Source organism: Marmota marmota, unplaced genomic scaffold (genome assembly GCF_001458135.2).
Source record: "Marmota marmota marmota unplaced genomic scaffold, marMar, whole genome shotgun sequence".
NCBI classification, from domain to species: domain Eukaryota; kingdom Metazoa; phylum Chordata; class Mammalia; order Rodentia; family Sciuridae; genus Marmota; species Marmota marmota.
In genome coordinates, this window is record NW_025999853.1 from 10,590,838 (window position 1) to 10,614,192 (window position 23,355).

General features: G+C 36.6%; 1 protein-coding gene across 5 annotated transcripts in view; it reads right to left on the minus strand.

Annotated features, from left to right (window-relative positions):
- Ano4 (anoctamin 4) overlaps positions 1–23,355 on the minus strand; it is a 372,166-nt gene that overhangs the window by 176,870 nt on the left and 171,941 nt on the right. For 4 of the 5 annotated variants that reach the window (XM_048803234.1, XM_048803236.1, XM_048803238.1 and 1 more), the window contains 2 exons: positions 19,625–19,822; positions 1,613–1,717 (listed from right to left, as the gene is read on the minus strand). In XM_048803234.1, the coding sequence (XP_048659191.1) occupies positions 1,613–1,717; positions 19,625–19,822 (303 nt within the window). The remainder of the gene's footprint in view (positions 1–1,612; positions 1,718–19,624; positions 19,823–23,355) is intronic. The other variant, XM_048803237.1, reaches the window with a different exon arrangement.

The window sequence follows — 23,355 nt, forward strand, 5'->3', positions numbered from 1 at the left end:
TTATGGATAACTATAATGCACTTACACAAACATAAATAAAAATAAAAATTCGTCCCTTTTAAAACCTTAGTTTATTTTGACATGAGTTGAGTTAGCACCAAAAACATTTTTTTAAGTTCATCTCTAACACTTTCATAGAAGCCAACTTTTATCTTTTATTGAAAAACTTTAAATCCTTTTAGCCTTGCATAATCTATCTCCTTCAAATTAAATGAAATAATTACATTATTGTATAACTTTCTATGAAAAGTTTTTTTCCAATGTCTATTAATTTGACTTTGTTTCTCCCGGGGAAAATATTTATCTTATTCACTAATCCAATTTGAAGGGATTTCCCAGCCTGAACAAAAAACTGGTCCCCTTATATTATTCACATAAAAAAATCTCCTTCAGAAGTAGCCTTGTCTTCAATTTTAGTATCTCAACCTCAGTATGATCACATCCTGAACTGAGCACATTCACAAAGGGGTTAAATGGCAAACAGGGCACCCTCCATTTTAGCCTGGTCTCCAATATTTATCCAGTTATTGTGATACTTAATTTCTCCTACCCTCAGTTGTCCCACCTGTAAGATGGAGATATTAATTATCTTATAAAGTCAACAATGTAATATAGCTGAATGGTAATTATCTGTAAAATGATGAAAATCATTCATAAGAAAATAAATACAGAGCTGAGGAGGTAGCTCCGTGGTAGAACTCTTGCCTAAGCATGCACAAGTCTCTGGATGTGATTTCCAGCATCACAAACCCCTCAAATCCAACATTATATCATACTATGAAATATTATTCGAGGAATATCATCATCTAGAATTAGAACTCTGGTTAATGAAACATGAGTGGTAATGACTCCCTCAATGCTAAATCTGTAACATGGATAAATATACCAGTTCTTATGACATTCTGAGTGAAAATTATAAAACACAAATAACATGGAATAAGAAGAGCTAACCTTGATTAATAAAAATGCTCAGAAATGACAGGTTCACTTTTGAGGAACAGCCTGTCTGTCAAGTTAATGATATTTGTGTAAGAGGGTAAGTTCCTGATTTCAGTTTACTGCTTTGACATTTAATCCTTGCTTCTTGCATTTGAACAGAGAAATGGTATTTTTGTTTCTTAATAGTTTTTTCCTTGATGGTAATTAATCAAGGAATCTAAAAAATTATAATACTTGAAGGCTTACTAAATATTATAACACACTAAATATAGAGAACTTATAATTCTACTATTGGCTTCTTCAAAGACCCTAAAATGAGATGGTTCTATTTCACAAATTAAACCTTCATTTCACTAACCGTCTCTTCTGGCCACGAAATTATTATGCATAATATCTCTTTTAAGACATCATTATATTGTTTTTTTGTTTGTTTTTTGTTTTAATTTTTTTTAATTTGTCAACGGACCTTTATTTTATTTATATGTGGTGCTGAGAATTGAACCCAGTGCCTCACACGTGCTAGGCAAGCACTCTACAACTGAGCCACAATCCCAGCCCAATTATATTGTTTTTTTAAAGGATGGCATCTGAGGTTCCTAGTTTTGTTACCCCCTCCCAAGTATTGCAATAGTTTCTCCTCTCCTGGTGAATTTAAAATTTGAGTGAAACTTACTTTCTTGTATTGCATTAAGAATCTCTGAAAAGTCCACATCACTCTTTGGGCCGTCAGGTAGTATTTGCATATCCAGCTGGCAGCCTTGCAAATCCACACCTCCTTCTAGAGAAATGAAAGATATTCATGGAGTTTGCACTGGTTATTAGAGAGCCCAGCACTAGTGTCCCAAGGAGAAGCAATATCAAAATCCAAGATGAACAACTAGCTGGTTTGACAATGATCCTCCATCTTGGACACATGACTTAAAAGAAAAAAAAATGAAGAACATACACAATCCATTTATTTGCTTTCTGGGACCAAAAATGTTCTACTGCAAAAATACAGCAAATTTATTACAATGCAACACGCTGTGTAGTATATGGTTAATTTTATTTATAGCTGAAAAATATAATAAATTAGCCTCCACTCAAGGGTGTTTAAAAATATTTTCAGATTCCGCATGGATGAAAAATGTCAACACAAATCACTTTATAATACTATTTTCTTCAAAATTGAACTAATACATTCTTAAGGAAAGGGTCAATATTCTTGATATCACATAAAACAAGTATCATTTCCCCCCCTCACACTTGGACTTCTTCTGCATCATTTATTTTCTAACTAGGCCAGAATCCTTTTATTTATTCCATGAAACAATTAAACCTCTTGCACTAGATCTGTGTGATGATTTTGGCATGTTCTAAAGAAAGATTTTTATTCTGCCTCACATACCTATGGAACATTCAAGGAAGTCAAAGTAACCAAGACACCAAAAAGTAGCATTATCATTAGCAATAATGCACCCTCTATCTACTTCTTAATTAGTAAACACATCACCAAAGGTAAGAGTCTGAGGTTAAAAAGATATGATGAATAAAATGGGGCATGCCTTGGTTTTCAATATTTTTTGTAGAAATAAACCTATCATAAATTCAACAAGTATATTTAGTCTTACATAAAATTTCGGTTATTTTCCTAAGACTCAAGAATGTCTGCCTTACAGGGATGTTCATTCTAGGAGGGAAATGCCCACAAGTGACTTACTAAAGTAGAAGGCAAGATTTAGGAAGGTGGGAATTTTTCATGCTGTAATCCTAGCACTTTGAACAGTGCCCGGCACAAAGTAGGCCCTGGACAAATGAAACATGGATGAATGAATGAGGCTCTGCAGTGCCGTGAAACTGATGCAGTAGAGCTACAAGTAAAGCTGCAGTCTCATATCTGAAGTCAGAGAGACCAGCATCCAGATTCTAATTAGGTAATGCTGAACCTCTCTAAATCTTAGTTTCCTCAACTAGAAAACAGGAAAGATAATTACAGCCTCACAGAATAGCCATGAGGATTAAAAGAAATAATGTTCAAAAAGCTCTTGGTTGTCACACAGTTGACAGTGAATGGAAGCTAGTACGATTATCACAATAACTTACTAAAGCAACACTGGCATGTATATAGAGAATATCTAGCTATTGAAGAATAAAGAAGAAGCCATAAGTCAGTTCCTTGGGACTCTGGGACGCATATCAGGATTATCAGGAACAGCAATTTAGCACTGCGAAAACAGAAGCGAACTTTTCAAATTCATACATAAAGTGTTTAATGTAAAGTCTGAAGTTTACCTGTGGGACAGACAAAGATGCCTTTCTGTGGGTCTACAATTAGAGTAGAATTTTTGTCTTTTTTTTTTTTCCGCCATGGTTTGCTACTTCAAATGGGTAGAGGAAGGTTTGCAAGGTTTTCAATCTCTTCTCAGTCACCTTTATATTGCTCAATAGCCAAAGACCTCACAATGACAATAACAACAACAAAGTAACAAGAACATCAAGACTGCCCATCTACCACACTCTCTACTACGTACCTGAATACCTCATTTAGTCTTTAATCTTAAAAACGAGGTTCAGTGAAGTAGAATAATTTGTCCAAATTCCATAGACACTGAAGTATAAAGATGCAGCACCTTCCTGCTCTTAGTTAATCCTCAATACCACTCACAATCAAGCAGTCACAGATGCAGACTATTATAAATAAGAAACTGAATTACTAAATAAATCCAACAGAAGCCAATATAATAACCCATGTTCTAATGCTTCAGATAAAGACAAAAGCTAATATATAACCTAAAAATCAATGACTTCCTAATAGACTAATAAATAGAGACCAACTTTGTTTGTCATAGTCAAGAGTTCATAACTTCATGGAGAAGTAGTTATGACTACTAATTAGTTACAGTTTTTAATAACTAAAATTCCACAGTTTTAATAACTTTTTAAAGTCAGAGCACAATATAGACATATAAAAAGTCAGAAAAGAAGCAACAGAAAGAAAGTCTATAGGTCATTAAATTCTGTCTCTAAAGAAAATTTAATGATATAAAAATGAGGGAGGAAATATAAAGAAATGAAGAATATAGACATAAACAGACATTTCTAAGTATATGAAAAAGAATACCCATTTATATGACTAGAAAAAAAGGAGAAGAAGAAAAATCTTCAAATGGCTACATCTATCAGTTGTGAAATTATGTGTAGATTTGGCCTTATTCTCTATCTTTTCTATGTTTTTCGCAATAAGTATGAAATACTTAAATAATTTTAAAGACATTAAAAAACTCAGACTGGAACAGGGCAGATGAATAATTATTTAGAATTCAGAATTCAAGACTTAAAACTAAGATTATAGGTATTAACTATACAACTTAACATAAAAGATTTTCTAAATTAATACAATTCATAAAATGTATAAATAGCTCCTAACTTGCAGGATGTAGCATTCTCTTCATGGTAAACATTACAATTATAGTTGGAACCCCTAAAGTATCTTTCTTCCTCTGCTTTAGAAGAAATATAGAATACACTGTCATAAAGTATGACAATCTGGAACTTTTGACAGTAAGTCATTCATTAAAGTCTAGCATGATAAAGTAGGGGGTGCTGCAAAACAAGACTTTCCTAATGAGAGAGTGATCAGTACAAAGGACATTTTCAAAGGAATCCTTAAAGATAATAATCTCCACCTTTAGCACACACTGCCCAAGTGGAAAAGACTTGGTGACTTCAGTATAAAATGTTATATGTCTACTTGGCTCTTCTGACATTTATTGTTATTCATATAGTTTTGATAAGATATCTAAAAAGTTGAGAAACTCAGTTCTTCCCCATAGGCACAGACATTTAAGACTTTGGGTCAAAACACAAAGCTATGAGGCATTATTCAAGATGGTGAAGAGGTCATGGTTTCAAACTGAAGACTCTTTTAAATTATAACACCATTGGGCCCCAATAGTTCACATGGAACTATATGTAATATAGGGAAACTAAACAAAATTTACATTAAAGAGGGAAGCTAGAAAGAATCCTCAAAGATGTGAAGAACATACTAAATAATTTTTCAAAAAACAAAAATTTCTATAAAATCCATATGACCTCCAAATTTGGCTGCAGCTTTTTTGTCCATCACACTTGATGGACAATAGTGGTTATATTCAATTCTTCAGTGTGATTCTGTAGTAGGAGTAAAGTTGAAAATAGTTTCACTAAAAGTCACTTTGATAGTGGCATTTACATTTAATTAAAAGTCTTCAACCGGACAAACACTATTTTAAAAATTCATATTAGTTTTGTATCTAACTTGGATTTTAGCTAAGTGCTTATATATGAGAGGGGGAAAAAAATACTCCAAACCTGAGTTTATCGACTAGCAATATGTCAATGACTCTCCCATCTCCTTTCTGTCTATCTATAGAAATCCCTTTCTATTTTAAGGCCCACTTCAAATCCTCTGCTTCAGGAAGTATTTCTTGATCCTGATAAGTAAATGCAATTTTTTTTCCATCCACTGAGCCCACATAGCTACTTATATTTTGTTTTTTTTTTCTATGATCTATGTTTTCCATAAAAAATAAGGTAGGTAAAGAACGTAGCACAGTATGCAGGAGACAGAGAAATGGGAGAGCCTCTTTCCTCCCATCTATATTTTCCCTCACTACTAGCACCTTCAACTAGACTGTAGTACATTGCAGCCAGACTTCGTCGATCTTTCATCTCCTATAAAATTTAGAAAAGGCCTTGAACTTAGTAGGTGATCGATTCATGTTTTTAAACTGCATTCAGTTTCATATTACTAGTAACATAATGGATAGAGGCTGAGAAAACATTCCCATTTTTTCTTATAATCCACTATTTAAGGCATCTTGATAGGTATAATTATCAAAGACACACAATCATATATTTTTCCTCTTTCTATAAAATCTTTTAAAATTTTATCAAATAATAAATAAAAACTCAAAGTATCGAAGGGCTTATAATGAAAGCTATCCCTTTTGCAATTCCAGTCTTCTTCCTCCAGAGTGACCATTTTTAAGTTTCTATTCGATATTTCCATGTGTGTATTTCATTGTTTCTTGATTTGTCAATTTTCTATAGTACTTATTTTTTACTGCTATGACACATGACAATGTTACTTACATTACAGTAATTCTCCATTTGACATCTACTTGCCCAACAAATCACTGTTCTTAGTTATTCTACTAGATTGCCTTAGTGTAATAACTTTAAATGAATTACTTAAAATTCCATTTCCTGTCCAATCAAATATAGGCAGATCTTATATTTGCAAGTTAACACAAAGTAGTGGAGAAAGTAGATTTTGGCATTAAAAAGTGACCTGGATTTGAATCTGACTTTTCTATGACTTTGAACCATTATATAATGAGCTCAAAAAGTTTCATCTTTCTCATTTACAAAGTGGAGAGGATGACATTTTTTGGAGGCTCTAGTAAAATTTACAGACAGTATATGCAAATAATTTGGCCCATGGTGTTAGATCAGGCAGATTCAATTTAAAAAAAAATTTATGACATTTTTCTCTGCAAAATGAGGATTTATTCTATTCTTAGGACCCAGGCACAGTGAAAAAAAATTTGGTAAAAAAAATCCTGTCACTTGAGACCCAGAATAGTTACTTAATATTAAAACAGAAATAAAGGGAATTCTGACAAGTCAAATCTTACCTTCCCATGTAACACAAAAGATGGGGAATATACAAAGTAGGCAAAAGGGGTCAAATGATATTTTCAGCAATTATTGCATAATAAACAATGCTGGATCTGAGCTGATGCCTATATCCTATTTATATTTCACAAATAGAAAATGGTAGTGGCATTAAATCTACTTCTCCTACCCTGAGAAGTAGATTTAATGCAAATCCTCAAAGGCAACATTTTTTACAGGATAGGTAGCAGTGCTATTTCAAAACATGAGCTAAATATCTAAAATAAATCTTCATATGCAATGTTTTTGGACTTAATAGGTTGCAAAGATACCATATTTTAAATTGGGAGCTTTGTTTTGAACTCCCCATAGGTGAATTCAGTATTCCTATGACAGTGTGAAGATGGAGAACTATTAAGAAGGCAGAGAGGAACATTTTATCTTTACAGCCCTTCTCTGCATCAGTCAATGCTCAAGAAAAATCTCAAAAAAAGAAAAAGAAAGAAAAGAAATTAACACAATTCTTCTGGAGGATCTGAAATTTTTTTTTGGAAATTCTAGATTTATATGTGGGATAGTCCTCCAGTTCTGGAAAGACTTTCCATCCTTCTATTTCTTTAGCCTCATTGATAATATCCAACAAAATTTATTCAGCATGCGATAAGCTAGAAAGGCTTCACAATAAAGCAGGTATCATAAGAGCTATTGTAAAAGACCCATAAGCCATGCTCTTTTACATTATTAGTGTTGTGCTGGGAGCCATTAGCCAAGTAGGTATGACAATTTCCTTGCCAGCGTACCCCATGTTGCTGACATTTTGCAGTGACATTGAATGTAGTTGACCTTGCTCAAGGACCAGGGCGGATTAGGGTGTTCCTGGTTTAACATAATCGGGTTTAGGGCGTTCCCAGTTTAGGTTCCAGGTTTAAGGTTTAAGATTATTCCTGCTGGGAATAGGGCGTATCCTGCTGCCTAAGTTCCCCTTGAGTTCTCACGGGATTCAGAGTATATTTTGGGAGACAGAAGCCCAGTGAAGGTGAATTTGGGAGAGAACGTGGATTTGGGCAGAGAACGTGGATTTCCCCAGAACGTGTCTGTATACGGCTGGTGTGAGTTCGGGAATAAAGAGTTGCTGTTTGAATCTACAAGCTGTGTGGTGGCTCGTGATTTTGTGCCCAGCCAGACTGCGGCAGTGTTGTATAACTATAAATCTAGTGAGGTTGAAAGTTCACTCCCTTACAGAAGAAAGCTTGGTTTGTGTTAGTAGGAATAAACAGATTGATTCACCCACATTAATCACTAAAAGACCAAAGTTCTTCCTTCAGATGATTAACACTGAGTGGTCTTAATAACCCAATTACACTGGATCCTGACTGGAGTGCCACATTTGGCTAATAGCTGGGAGATGTTTCTCAACTCTAAAATGGAAATGATTCTACTGCGAAAGTCACCCAACAACGGCTGACCTTCAACAAAATTGCTTCCATGTTTCCCAGGATTGGCAAAATCATGATCTCCTAGGTTATAATACACCCTGCACTAAAAGCTCCAAATAGCAGGAATGACTTGAGAATCCCTGAAGGTGGGAATCCTTGGTGTCTTCCAATCTCTTGGATGCTAAGGTCTGTTGCTAGGATGACAAAGGACTCTTGTAGGTGAGAGGAAGAGAGAAACTCAGGATTAGGAGAAGTTACAGACCAGAAAGTCTGAGATTTTCAGCTTCACTCTAATGTTTACTCTCTTGATGCATAAGACTGGATATACAGAAGGAGTTGAAATGAGTGTTTAACATGCATCATGATAAGCCTCATGAAAGCCGGGACTCTGCCCACCTTGTGCCTTGGCTGCTCAGCTCTCAGTTAACTAAGCAGAGTAGAAGCTCACTATCAACCAACTGTTTACCATGGCGAAAGGCTCATGCTTTTAAATCTCAACTCCCTACTCGTTATAATTGTATGATCTGAGCTAAACATTTAAATATCCCCAAGCTTATTAAGTGTAAACTATTTGAAATAGTCTTGGGTAAAATAAGTAATTTTAAATTTTACAAATAAATTTCTCTTCCCAGAAATTAATCATTTGGTTTTCTTTGTGGCTGCCTTTTGTATGACTTTCCCTCATTCACTTTATGTGATTCACTAATTCTCATTCAAATACTTGTGAAAAAATCCTCTGGAAAATTCTGTATAAATGCATCACATAGGTCAAGAGAATGTGCATGTGTCCCTTGGCAAAGGAAAAATAAAATGCAAATAAGTGAAGAATTTTGGTATGTATTTTTAGAAAACACAATTTTATTACTCAGCAAATGATAGCAAGGAGCACTGATAACCAATGCCTGCATTTGGCTAGGCCCAAAATAGCTTCTTTTCCTATGCACACCCTTATTTACTCAACTCAAATCACACATTGAAAAGAACTCCACTTAAAGAGGAAGAGATCCAAATGATGTATGATTTCTGTTATTTCTAAACCACAGCACTGTTTTGAAAGGCACCGCCTTCACCTTCAAGAAAATGAGAAACAAGAGAGAAGTCTAAAGCAGCCCTTATGGATCTTCTTTCCTACAATTTCAAAGTCATGAAAGACTTTCTCTACTACCCATAACAAAAATCCATCTCACAAACTGGGAAACAGAATTCTGTCTCAGCTTCAGAGCTATTCAGTAGAGTATCCAGATTCCTTAGGTTCAGTAAACAAGCCTCAGTCTGTTTTCAATAATATCTGTTTGCAGAAAGGGGGAAGAGAAAACAACAAAGTTTCACACTCAACTAATTCTCATTTTTAAGAAACCAAAGTTGGCACTGTTGGGGGGAAAAGTCCCATAAGAAATTTAAAAATACAGGTTCTAGAGGGGAGTCCATCAATTACTAAATTTGCACTTTGGGACAAGTAATTTCATTTTCTGAACCACAACAGAATAAGGGTAATTGTACTCTACAGACTGCTGTAAGAACTAAATGAAATGTAAGAGAAACATTTGTGGATGCTCTTTGGAAAACAAAATATCATCTCAATGTAAGATGCTGGTATCATAAGTATCCTCCCAAAAATTTGCCATACATTTGCCTTTTCCTTATTTTTCTTTCCTATATAAGAAGTATCTTGAAAGGTACTTATTGAGTTCAATTTATTCCCTAATTTGAGACCAAATCTTGACTTTGGTTCCAGAAAGTAATCTTCAAAACTCAGGGAAATAGGAATAAATTTTATAATACCAGAACCAGAAAACAGGAGAATGAAAAATTAAAAGCCCAGTGCTAACTAGAAAAAGCAGAAAAGCTACAAAGTGGAATGTTACTTATATAGAAAAAAAAAATAAGAAGAATTTATTCAAATGACTGCATTTGTGTTCAAAAGAATCTAACTGGACCTTTTTTCAGTTGGTTTTCTTATGCTAAGGTTTGAACTATTGCAGAGTTTTAAAATTAAATTTTCCAAGGCTTTGTTATGCTAACTTGCTAGAAATATTGCTCCCAAGTTGTTTGAAGGAGAAGATAACAGCACATTGAATGAGAGAATTAGGCCAACTGAGTGGGAGTCTTGCCTCCAGGACTTACTGACTGTATGACCTTGAACTAGACTTACTCTTCTCTGAGCCTTACTTTCCCCATCTCTAAAATAAGGACAATAAAATGAAGATATAATGGGAATTAAATGAGATAATGAATACAAAGAACTTGTGTTTTTTGAGATAGAGAATATAGTGGTGTGTTTAATAAATTGTAGCTATAATTTTGTTCTTGTCAAACTATGCATTTAATGCTAGGTATTCAGACAGCACATTACTTGTTCTGGCTCATTGGAAAAACAAAATCCTAAAGTTTCTTTCCTATGAAATCTGTAAGTTTCAGCATTTAAATACCATATTTATATAAGGAGGAAATAATCATGCACCAAAGGGGAAAGGACCACTCAAGTTTACAAAAATACTTGTGTTAGAAATTGCTTGGGGGAAGTAATGAAACATATCAGCAAAAGGTCACTTTACAAACTCTAGAAGAGAACAAAGGACATTTTCTGTGACTAATGAAACTTCTCCAGGACTATATAATGGGCCTCACTGATAAAGAAAAAGTAACAGTAGAAATATTTCAGAAAGATTCCAATTCTATTTGATAACATTAAGTTGGGAAAAATTGATCTACCCATTAAACTTTACAGCTTTAAACTAAAAAAAAACTGAAGTCAATGCATCAGTTCACTCTTCTCTTGAACCCTGAATTATAGACCCACATCTAGTACTATTTTATTCTTTATTAGTGACCTATATAAAAGTGAAATAGAAATAATATTCATTAATTTTGACTGACTAAAGGATACAGACAATACAAAATCAATAAGCAAGAGAAGCATCTGAAACAATCCAAAGAAGAAAGAAACCGTATAACATAGAAGCAAATGGCTTCTTTGTGGATGCAGCATAATGAGACCCCATCTTATGGGTTCTGGCACAGGCTCACTATGGAGCTGCTCTAGCGTGTGGTGACTAAGCAGGAAATGATTCTGGGACATGTACACTTTAAGACTTCTGAATTTTGCTTATCATGATGGGGACACAAAAATGATCACTGCCATTTACTACTAAGCACCTACTAAGCACTAGGCATCATAGTGGGTATTTGACAGAAATGAAGTTATTTAATTGTCACAAAAAGGCTATAAAAGGCTTGCCAGACATAATGCATAAAAACATAGGATGTCCAGCTAAATTGGAATTTCAAATAAACAACATAATTTCTTATTATAAGTATGTTCTTATAATAAGTATGTGCAATGGGGGACACACACTCAAAAAGTACTTGCTTATCTAAAATTTGAATTCACTGGGAACCCTGTATTTAATCTGGCAACACTTAATACTGTGAGATAGGTATTAACATTCTTTACTGATCAGGAAACTGAGATGTAGAGAAATTAAGTAATTTGTCCAGGGCCGTATGGCTATCAGGTGACATATCTGGGTCTTAAACCTGACAGCAAAGCTTGCATTCATAACCAGTGTAGTGCACAGTCTTATTATGCTCTTTCCTACATTTGGGTGGTCATCTCCCTTTCTTCCTATTGACAGTCCACAGTCAGAATGCTCCTGCATCTTTCTTTAAATCTGTATTCTAGCCCATAATACCATTTGACTTCTATCAAAATAGGTTAAGTGCATGTTCCATAGTGGGTATTTTCCCACATTCTTTCTTAATGTCACTTCTGTTTCCTTTGGGGAATATGCCTCTCCCTCACTCCCTCACAGTGTATAATCCATTTGGAAAGAGACATTAATGGGTCCTAACCTTCCATTCTGAAGGCTGAAAGGAGAGGTCTCCTCCTGTACTAACCTTTGTCTCATTACCGTCAATCCAACCAAAGGAAAGGTCCATGGCCAATAGGACCATCTCTTTCAAAGCTTGAAAACATGGGCCAAGTGATGGAAAAACGTAAGAGTTCGTTTACTCCAGATAATCAAATAACTCATTTTTTGACTTTGGTTCCTTTTTTAAAGCTAGTTTCCTAAGTTTTCCTCATTCTCCAAATTTAAATTCCTTCTTTGCTTGAATTAAATAATTGGTTTGGTTTTTGTTTTTATAACAAAGAACCCTGACTGTCTCTTAAACATGACTCTGAGCTCCCTGAGTTTGGTACCATTCCAGTTCTAAGGAAGGTGTATTTCAAATAAGTATTTGTTAGTACAAAGTAGGCATTCAGAAATGTTTGTAAATTTCAGGAAGCGGGGCAGAGATAAAGGAAGTGAAATCATCCAGGATGATAACATGAAGAGTCTACAACAGTAGCAGGCTCTTTCTTTCGGCCCTAAGCTACCAGTCCGAGTGGGCTTTTAGACAGTGCTTTGGGAACTGAAATCATCAACTTTGTGAAGAGTAGATGGATGACTTAAAAGGCCTCAAGATGACTAACACATCTGTATACTTCTAAAATCTATGACTCACTATATAAGTAAGAAACTCAGTTTGAGAGCTCTTTCATAATCTTCCACCAAGAACTATGATGCATTAGTGCAAATACACTAAGAATAAAGAGGATGGAACTTAAATCACATGCTACCTTGCCAGAATAAAATGATCTTTAAATATACTTTTAAAAAATGGTTTCTAATTGTAATTTTTAAACATAATTTTTCTTAATTATTATTCTGTGCTAAAGGGTTGGCTTTACTTATATTTTCAACCAACAGTCAATGTATGTAGGTTTTAGTAACCTGTGACACCATGATAAATAGATAAATGTAGTGATGTGTTCTTAAAGTAAGGGCAGAGAACTTAAGACTTGCTAAATTATCCCATGTTGATATTACACCATTAGGAAGTGTCTAAATAACATTTCTTTAATTTTTATTATACTAATAGAAAAGAATGTCAATTAGAGGAAAGAACAGACTGATTCTACTCTGTATGGGTCAGCTTATAACAGAATATTCCATTCAAGTCCAAGCACTGTATTTTCAAAGTCTAATGAAATAAGACTGTTTCCAGGAGCAGAATGGGTAAGATGGTGAAGAATTTGAATATCATGTCATTTAACAAAGCAGTAAAGAAACCAGGAAATGTTTCAGTTGGAAAATAATTCAGGATGAGTTTTTAAACAGCTGAAGGAGTGCATGAAAGTAAAATTAGATTTAGTCTGTAAAATTTCAGAATGCAAACCCGAATCTGGCAGGTAGAATAGATTTTGACAAGAAACAAATAATCATTTATTAAGAACCTACTCTGAACAGTGCATGGGGTTAGTTAGGAGTGATAGAGGATACAAAGATTAATCCAGTATAATTTCTGCCTTCCAGAAGTGTGACACTCTAAATCAGGTGAACTTTTATCAGGCTTCCAAGTTCTGTGGAAGCATGGTGAAGTGAGACATCAATTTCAACCAGTGAGCTCTCAAAAGATCTCTTGGAGGAAGAGGAATTTGAATGACATATTGAGCAATGAAAGAGCTAGAGATTTATTGGGGAAGAGCACTCTAAAATAAAGGTGCTCAAGAAATGGCTGAGAAATGAAGGCGCAAAAGCCTAATAGAGAAATTGTGAAAAGTGATGGTAAAGTGGGTAATGGGAATATCAAAGGAGAGAAGTTCAGAAAAGTAGGGAGAGGTTAAATTATAGAGGACTTGAAAAATGGGCTCCCAAGGCAGCACTTTCTTCTGGATAACCCTAAAGATTTTTAAAAGGAGAGCTAAGGTTAATCATCTTCTCCAGGATGGGACTTTGAGGTGGTTTGGAAAAATTAAATGGAGAGAGCCAGAAAAGGCAGTAAGATAACACCCAAACTCTTCTACTAAGCCCTCCAGAATTCTTGTCTATCATCAACCTCTTCTCAGATTGCTCCCTTCATCTGGATCTGATAAAAACCTAGATTTTCCTAGAGGCCACTATGTCCCAGTGGTTCTTTCTTTCTATTTTTTCCTATAGACCTGGCACCAGCTGGATTAGAAGGAGGAGCAGGTATCTTCCTTGAGTCTCAAGGCTACCTTTAACCATGATCCTTCCCTTTTCCCTAAACACCCCCAGCCTTGAATCTTACATTGTTTTATTGTGTCGCCTTCTATTCTTCATCTCTGCACTCACCTGCTATCTCCCAGGTTACATTCCCTTATTCCTGGATGCAGTTAACCTGGCTCATCATTCTTCCCAAAACTACCCGACCAATTCCTGACCATTTCAATTTAAAACTATCCCTCAGTATCCAAGGTAGATTGGTTCCAAGATCCTCCACTGATAGCAAATCCTGCAGATGCCCAAGTCCCTTGCATAAAATGCTCAAGTCCCTTACATACACCCTTGCATTTAACCTCCACACAGCCTCCAGTGTAATTTAAATCATCTCTATATTACTTATATCACCTAATGTGATGCAAGTGATATTGTTTTGAGAAAAAATCACAAATTACAAGAAAAATGTCTGTACACATTCATTACAGAAACAATTTTTTTCCGAATATTTTTGATACACATTGGGTTGAGTCCACAAATGCAGAATAGAATCCATGGATAAGAAGGGCTGACTGCAGGTATAAATGATCTTTCCCATACTCTTGTCTCTCAGTCCCTGGGAAGCCTTCAATAATCTTACCCCATGCCCCAGTACAGTCTCTTACTTTAAACTCTGGTCTAGACCTTGTCTCTCCCAGAAATAGTACCCACCTCTGCAATATCAGTGCTGTTTGTCTCACTGACTGACCATCTATCTATTCTTACTTTTCCAGCTCTTTCTTTCATTACCCTAACTTCAACACCCTTTGGACCCCTCTAAGACCTCCATCCAACTGGTCCTACCAACTTTTCAGCATTCTTCTCCTCCTTCATGTCTTTACCCCCCTGTTCCCTAGGCTTAAGTCACATAATCAATCATTGTGGTCACTCCCTTTCCTTCATGTTTGGTTTCATCTCTGGCTTCATTCTCATTCACAGTGGTGACCACATTAAAGATAAAACTTCACAATGGGAAAAAAATTCTCATACCCCCATCACACCTGCCAAAAACCATCTATTCCATCTTCCCACCTGTTAGCTACTATCATTACAGATGCTATCTATGACCTTATTATGCGTAATTCCTGACCTGCCATGGACACCACCTCACAAATTCTCACCTCTCTTTAATATCATACACTCTCTACTGAAGGTTTGCTATTTTGAAAAGAAACTCTATCTGCCTCACTTTTACTCCCTAGTAGCTTCCTTGTTCCTTCACTGTCCTCCATAGGAAAAAAAAGTTGTCTATATCCACAGCATCTATTTGTAGCCTTCATTCTCTCTTAAACCCACTTCAATCATGGCTTCATCTCTACCATGTCACCAAAACTGCTCTTATCCAAATCACCATTAACTTTCACTTTACTAAAATCAATGGCCAATTCTCAGTCCTCAACTTACTTGACTTTCAACTTGTAGCCTGACGTTGCTAATCATTATTGCTGCATTTTTCTTGGCCTTTCTTACTGGTGGTTTATATCCTCTATGACCATTTATTACTGTGTTGAATTGCCCCAGGTCTTAGTCCTTCATCCTTTACCCTCTCTGTCTATATACTTATCTTTCAGTATTCATAGGGGTTTGGTTCCTGGACACCCCATGGGTGTGAAAAATCTATGATATTCAAGTCCATTATATAAAATGGTATAGTATTGCATGTAACCAGTCCCATCCTCCTGTATATTTTAAATCATCCTATAATACTTTCTATAAGGTCCTTGCTTGGACAGCTATCTTAAGTGACAGCTGCCATTTTAAGAAAAATTATGCTTTCCTGCCCAAGGGTGTTTTTGAGAAAGGCTCACCACTCCCTCATACCAACCCAACCTTTCACTGCCCCCTCCACAGATCTAATCCCTGAGCCTGCCCCATAAAAGTCCCAAACCCCAAGCCTGTTTTGCCTCTCTCCATCTATGGAGAAATGTGCCTTTATTTGTCAGCTCTGACAAATAAATTCTCATGTATATCTCTGCCTGGTCTCCATCTTTCATTTCTTGCTCGCCCATCTCTCAGTTTTTCACATTCCTTTCACTTGCAATACCTAATAAGATGTAAATGCTTTATGTATTGTTTAGGGAATAATGATAAGAGAAAAAGTCTGTTCATGTTCTGCATATATAAATGTATTTTCCAAATAATTTTGATATGCACTTGATTAAATACAGAGATGCAAAACTTACCAAAATGAGGGACCAACTGTATTTCTTCATTTAGTCATCTCTTTCTATACAATGACTTTGAATGTCATGTATATGACACAGCTGTCAATTTTAAATCTCCTTTGTGGATTAATCTCTCAACTCCAGACATGTTTATCCTCCCACCCACATGATCTTGCCACTTCTTGAATATCATATCCATGATCCAAATTCTGATCTCAGCCTTACTTTGCCCTCAAACCAGACAAATATTCTTCCCCTGCAGCCTTCCCAATCTCAGATAATAGTAAGACAACTTATTCATATCAAAAACTTTTTGAGTCATCTTTAACCCTTTTTTCCCTTACCCCACTTAAAATCTATTGGAGAATTATGTTGGTCCAATTTTAAAATATATCCAGAATCTAAATTATCACCATCATATCTTCTACTCTAAGTCAGAACTACTATCATCTCTCAACTAGATGATTTTGGAGGTTTCCTATTTGACCTTCCTCTTTTTATTCTCTCCCCACTACCTCATAGTGTATCCTCAAATAACTGAAGTGATTTCATTAAGATATTTCAGGTCATAAGACTCTTATTCTCAAAACCTTCTAACATCTCCCATTTTAAACATCTCCCACTGTAAGTTTAAAGTACTTACAATGGCCTGCTACATCTGGTCCCTATGACTTCATTAAGCAGAGTTTTTCCTCCTTGCTCACTACATTCTTGGTTCATTGACCTCCGTATGCTTCTTCAAACTGGCAGATTGACTCCTACCCTAGGGAATTCAGTTGCCCAAACATCATGGTCCTCATCATGGTCCTATTCTTTGATTGTACATCTCCACGATGTGACCTACCCTGCCCACCTGATAAAATTATAACATGCCCACTCTCCACTACCTGATTCCTCTACTTATACTTTAATCCATAATGCCCTCATCATAAACACTACATATTTATTATGTTATATATAGTTAATATGTAACTATATACAGTAATTACAACTAAAAGATGGCTGTATACAACTATAATATTGGTTATATATTGTATAGTTTATCTATTTATTATGTTGATTTATTCTTTCTCCCACCTAGTAAGTGATCTCTCCTAGGGCAGGAATTTTTGTCTATTCTCTGATGTATCTCAAGTACTCATTAAAAGGCAGGCAGGCAGAGCAATTAAAAAGCTATCGGAAGCTCTAAAAAACCGCTGATGGAGTTCCATTTGGTTCTACCCTATAAATATTTATTGGGAGTACAAAGATGAACAATCCAAACTGGCCTTGAAGACCTTGCAGAAGACAGACAGGTAATATCAAAATGAGAAAAGATAATGGAGCAAAACCAGGGAATCCTAGAAAGAGTGGCATATGCAAAGGTTCAGAGGCATGAAATAGCACTACATGTTTAAAGAACTGAAAGCCCATCAATATGAACAGATGTGATGGTCTGTTCCCCGTTCCCTAACTAGTCATAATTTAGGGAGAATTGATCCTATCTGTTGAAAGGCCTTAAACACAGAACCAAGGCCTCCGGGAAGGAGTTCCACCTGTGGACAGCAGCTGTCGCTGTGCATGAGCGTTACAGCCCACCCTTCCAGATGGCCTGCCCTATAGAAGTCAAACGTGCCTGCTCAGTCCCAACATGACAAAAGCCAATTTCCTACAATCAGTCTCTAGTACACCACTTATGTTTTTCCAGTTGAATCCTAATAGATACAGTAGGGTAATAAAATTTAAGGCAGAATCAGGTGAAAAATTGAAGGATGAAAAGTGCATTTCTTTTTAATGTACTAAGGCACTTGGGTTTGACCCTATCAACAATAGGACAAGCAAGGTGCATACAACGATCAGGGAGAGAGATGACTCTTTCAGGATTTGCTATAGAGGATGAACTGGGACAGGAGGCAAGAGGAAGAGAGAGAGATACTAGACATTGGGAAAACAGCAAAGCTACACGTGGGAGAAGAGGAGAAGTCAAAAGTTTGTTACAAAAGCATAGGGAACAGTGTTCTGGGAAGAAGTATGTGGTCCAACCAGGTCTGCAGCATCCGAAGGGTGTGGCAAGCATCTACCACTTGTGATAAAAGGAGGTCACTAAGGTCCTCAATAATGGCCACAGTGGAGAGGAAGAACTGGAAACTAGATTGGATTGGCTGAAGGGTGACTGGAAAGTAGATTATTCTGCCCAAAGTTTTGTTTATAAGGGAGGAGGGGAAAGTGGCAGAAGAGAGAAGGCGACACAGTATCAAATGAAGATGCTCAGAATGGGAGAAGCTTGGGTCTTTGCATGGCCTCAGAGTGAATGACCAGCAGTGTAGGAAGGGAAACAAGAGGTGAAAACAAGGGGATACGTTTTCCTGAGCAAGGTTCAAGGAAGAAGAGGTGACTGAGGCTCAAAGGACACAGGTAAAGTCCTGTTCCAAGATGGTGGGAGGTCCCTCAACTTCTGAAAACTAGGGAAACAAAGGGAAGGATAGGAATCAATAATGATATATTTGAAGACAGAGCAAAAGGAACCTCCTGTAATTCATGCCCGGTGGCCTTGAGGTTTTTTGGAAAGGTTGAGAAACAAGTTTACCAACTCATGGGAGGAGATGGTATGACATGGCAAGAGGTTGAGACTTGGCTTCCCTGGGGATTAGGTCACCACCTGCTAGGACATTACAGAAAATAATTAAGATTGGGTGAGTTATTCTGAATGATATCTAAATTCCCTTGTAATTCAACATGTCCACAACATCACCTTCCAGGAACATTACCTTTTAAATGATGTTTCTTCATCATCCAAAACAATGACTAGCCTACTCAATAAGTATTTGTTGAATGAATGAATGAATGAATGAATATTTAAATGAGCTTCTCCCCCAAACAAACACATACAACATTTTAGTTGGAATCACATGCTTTAATGTAGAATTGTTTTTAACATTTTTAAGAGACCACAAGTGCATCCCAGAGGCCATGAAACCTAATACAATGACTCTAGTCTTCTCCCCTGACCTCAGGAGGATGTGAGCAAGACAATCCAGATAACTTGGGTTTTTAAGTGGGTACTTTTAGCTTGAATTTTTTTTCTGAGCTATTTTAGAGTAAATTATCAGGAAAAAGGCCAAATCTCTATTTTAGTATACAAGTTTTTCTAAACTGAGCAGGAGTTTTTCTGTCTGATTTTCATTTAGATTCTACCACTGTAGGTGGAATGAATTCTTAATCTCTTCTGATATATCCATCTCCTGTTATTGGTCTTGGTGGCGATTTACCACTGACTGAAGTAAAGATAGAGAAAGAGTATGAAACAAGACTTCTGGGAAAAAAATAAAATAAACTTAATTGGACGTATAGCATAATGAATGTAATGAAGGCTGTGTCGGGTTGCTGTAAAAATGGGTCCCTGTTGAACTTCCCCATGCATTACCTGCATGGAAAATTTTGGTTTTTCCATTAGTGATTCCAGAAGAGCTTGCCTCCATTTTTATTGACCTTCTTCTGCCTGGTGGGAGTGAGGAATGCCTGACCACGGGCAGGCGACGACGTGACCCTGGACGGCTTGCCACACTTCGCCGTTGATGGATTTGCAAACGCTTTTCAGCCCCATGAATAGATAAACTTAAACCTAGAACGAGAAATAGCACCATTAGACTAAAGAAGTCAGTTCCGAATGACTAAAATGTCAGGTTATGTTCTTGCATGAATACCAGCGAGCATAAGCCAGAATGTTTCAAATTCCTAAGAAATGCTAGTGATACTAGAATTGTAATATCAGTAGATTTTCATATAACGTTATTTACTAAACATTGCTTCTTTCAAAAATGGATGTCCTTAGTAATCACAGCAAGACTTTTAGGAATGTATGTTCAACAAAATCAAACAGTAAACTTTTATCAAAATTATTTTCAAAGTCCTAGGAAAATATGCACATATTTGGCACGCTGTTGTCAGGGGCTGTGGGGCTTAGGAACTGTTTCTGAAGTGACTGGAATTTCAGTACAAATCAAGGAACATTCTCTATGGAATGCACAGATAGTCAGAGTCATCCACATTTACACCTCCGATAATCTAGAATTATGTGAATTTTTAGAAATATTTTATTCAAGAGAATTTCAGACAGACGGAATGTAAAATAATAGTATTATGAAACCCATGCACCTATCCCCGGCAACAAATACCAAGACTTTTCCATTTTTGCTCCATCTGTCCCTCTCCCTTTGTTGTTGGTCTGCTTTTTTCATTGTTGGAGTAGTCTAAAGCCAATTTTAGATATCATGTCAATCTCATCAAAAGCATATATTGATCATGTTGACTTACATCAATTTCATCAAAGTGGATTATATCCACTGATATATATCAACTGGTCAAAAAAGTTCTGAGCTCAAAAGATGTATTTTTTAAAATGCTCACTGATTGCCATTGGTGTTTGTTAAAATACTAATTCATTACTCAGGAAATTGATAAAAGGGAAAAAGTAAGCATGTATCCTGCCTTCCCTTTACCCACAATATTTCAAAAGACACAAAGAGTTGCTGAAAGAAAGTTATTCACTATAGAAAATTTCCTGTTAATAAATGCTGATGGGAAAGAAAATTATAAAATCATTTTAGAATCCCCAGTAAAATATGAAAGGTGACAGAATTTATCTAAAGAAACTCCGTGAGGACAGAACTAGAATTCAAACTCATAGATGGCAGAATCCAGCTCTGTTTTTTAAAGAGAGTATTAGTCTTATAATGCCATCAAGGCAGTGGGACTTATCAGGAATCATGTTATCTGACAGAGGAAAGCTAAGCTTCACCAAATTGCAGAATTTTTCATTAAGAATCTTTTGAGCCGGGCTGGGTGTGGCACAACTGTATCCCAGTGGCTCAGGAGGCTAAGACAGGAGGATCTCGAGTTCAAAGCCAGCCTCAGCAAGGATGAGGCACCAAGCAACTCAGTGAGACCCTGTCTCTAAATAAAATACAAAATGGGACTGGGGATGTGGCTCAGTGGTTGAGTGCCTCTGAGTTCAATCCTCAGTACCCCACCCCCCAAAAGAATCTTTTGAAACCTGAAAGTATAAATTTAGAGTTGGAAGTTATTTTAGTATTTAGAGTTGATGCCTTTTACAGATAAGGAGACTGAAGCCTGGTAAGAGAAAACAATACATTTATAGATTATTAGTACTTGGAGGCCACTGTGAGAAGTGTACTAAAATCCCAGTAATAGAGGTAATAATAAACCTGCACTCACAGATAAACTGCAAAACCATCAATCATTGGTCATGCCAAAGATATGAAGAGTCACCTTAAATTCCCTTCCCCGGGGGTCAATTTATAAGTTCTAATGAACCTTAAGAAAGGAAAATTCAAATTAGAATGGGGTTGGCTAGCAAAGAAAACATTAAAACAGTGCAATAGAGACAAATATGTGCAGTGCCGGTCCAAAAAGCAGTCTTGAACTTTAAGAATTGGAATTGCACAGCCAGTCAGCCCTAATGTATGATTCTACTCTTCTTTATCACTAACTGTCCTCATTCTGACGGAGTCTGCCAGACGACATACGGAATGGAACTTGGCTCCTAGTACAGGAAGAAAGTAATCACACCAGCATCACTGCCTACCAGCAGGCAGGGTGCTCAGTGTGAGTTAACCAACTGCTGTCCTGGGCTTTTACACATTTACCTCCTCATGAATTGCTTACTGTGAGTCGGTCCCCAAGATCTGGTTGCTAAGCCCATGATGCTGTAAGCTTGAGCCTCAGTTTTGGAAGACTCAACCAGGTTGGGAGACAGTCTGGCAGACTTTCTCACCAATGCCCAGACTGTGTGAACCTTCTAAAACTAAATGTCTCTCTCTGTGGGTATGACTGATACCTCAGTATCAACCTGTTTTTCTTCCACTCCACCCTGCTCCACGACACATTTATTATTATTTCCATATTTCCACTTATGTGCAGCCTGAGCATCTGTAAATACATCAAGACTCCAGAATAATCCAGATGAACTCCCATGTGACAGATGAAGGGAATGGGAGAGACATCTGAAATCAACATCAGATGATACACACAGTCTCAGCCTGCAACTATGAAATAAACCACTGTCCCCAAAATGCTGCTTCTTGACCCACTTGTGGAAGATTGGAATGGGATTATGACTCAGTCTGGCACTTCGAAACTCTTGGGTAACTCCCTTCAAGGAAGCACAAAATGACATCAGACAATAACTATTACACCATGGAAATAAATGACATAGCTACTTAGAAATGTTGAATCCTAGGTTAGAAAATATAATAATGTGTATTATGGGGGAAATGTCAAAAATAAAGAACAGTTAATGAATATCATCTGGAGAGGCTGGATATGAGGAAAGTGGGTCTGTTACACAGGAATTTGGGAAGAATCCCTAATGCCTGAGAAAATCCATTCCATTCTTTAAGAATCAAGAGTCCTCAGAGGTACAGACAAAGGGCCTGGCCCATCAGAGCTCTCCTTATATGGGAGCTAAGTCCAGGGGAGACAGAGAGATGTATAAATGAATAGATAGTACACCAGAGAGCAAATAAACTCCAGACATCTGAGAAGGTTAAGATTTGTAGAAGATTCAGAAGTCACATGTCTAGAAATGAATTGTTAGCCAATAAATTGCACCATCCAATTTGTTCTTAATTACTTCAGAAAAAAAATGTTGACATTGCTTATCTATTAAATGCCAGGCACTGTGCTTAATATTGATCATTATCTCATCAATGTCTTATCACTACCATAAAAAACCAGAGAATTAATATCTGCATTTTACAAATGGGAAACCTGAGACTCAAGAGTTACTGGTCCAAGGTCATACAGAGACTGATTCACTGGCATTTGAACCCTATACCGTGTAGTCTGACAAACTAAATACTAACACAGAGATAAACCATTTAGGTCTGCAGTGGTTCTGGATAACTTAGAGATTTACCCAGGCAGGGATTAGAAGGTGCAGAATTCTGACACTCTATTATGGTTTAGATATCAGGTGTCCCCCAAAGCTCACATGTGAGATAATGCCAGAAGGTTTAGAGGTGAACTGATGGGGTTATAGAGCCTTACTCCAATCAGTGAAGTAAGCCCCTGACAGGGATTAACTAGTGGACACTGTAGGCTGGTGGGGTGTGGCTGGAGGAGGTGAGTCATTGG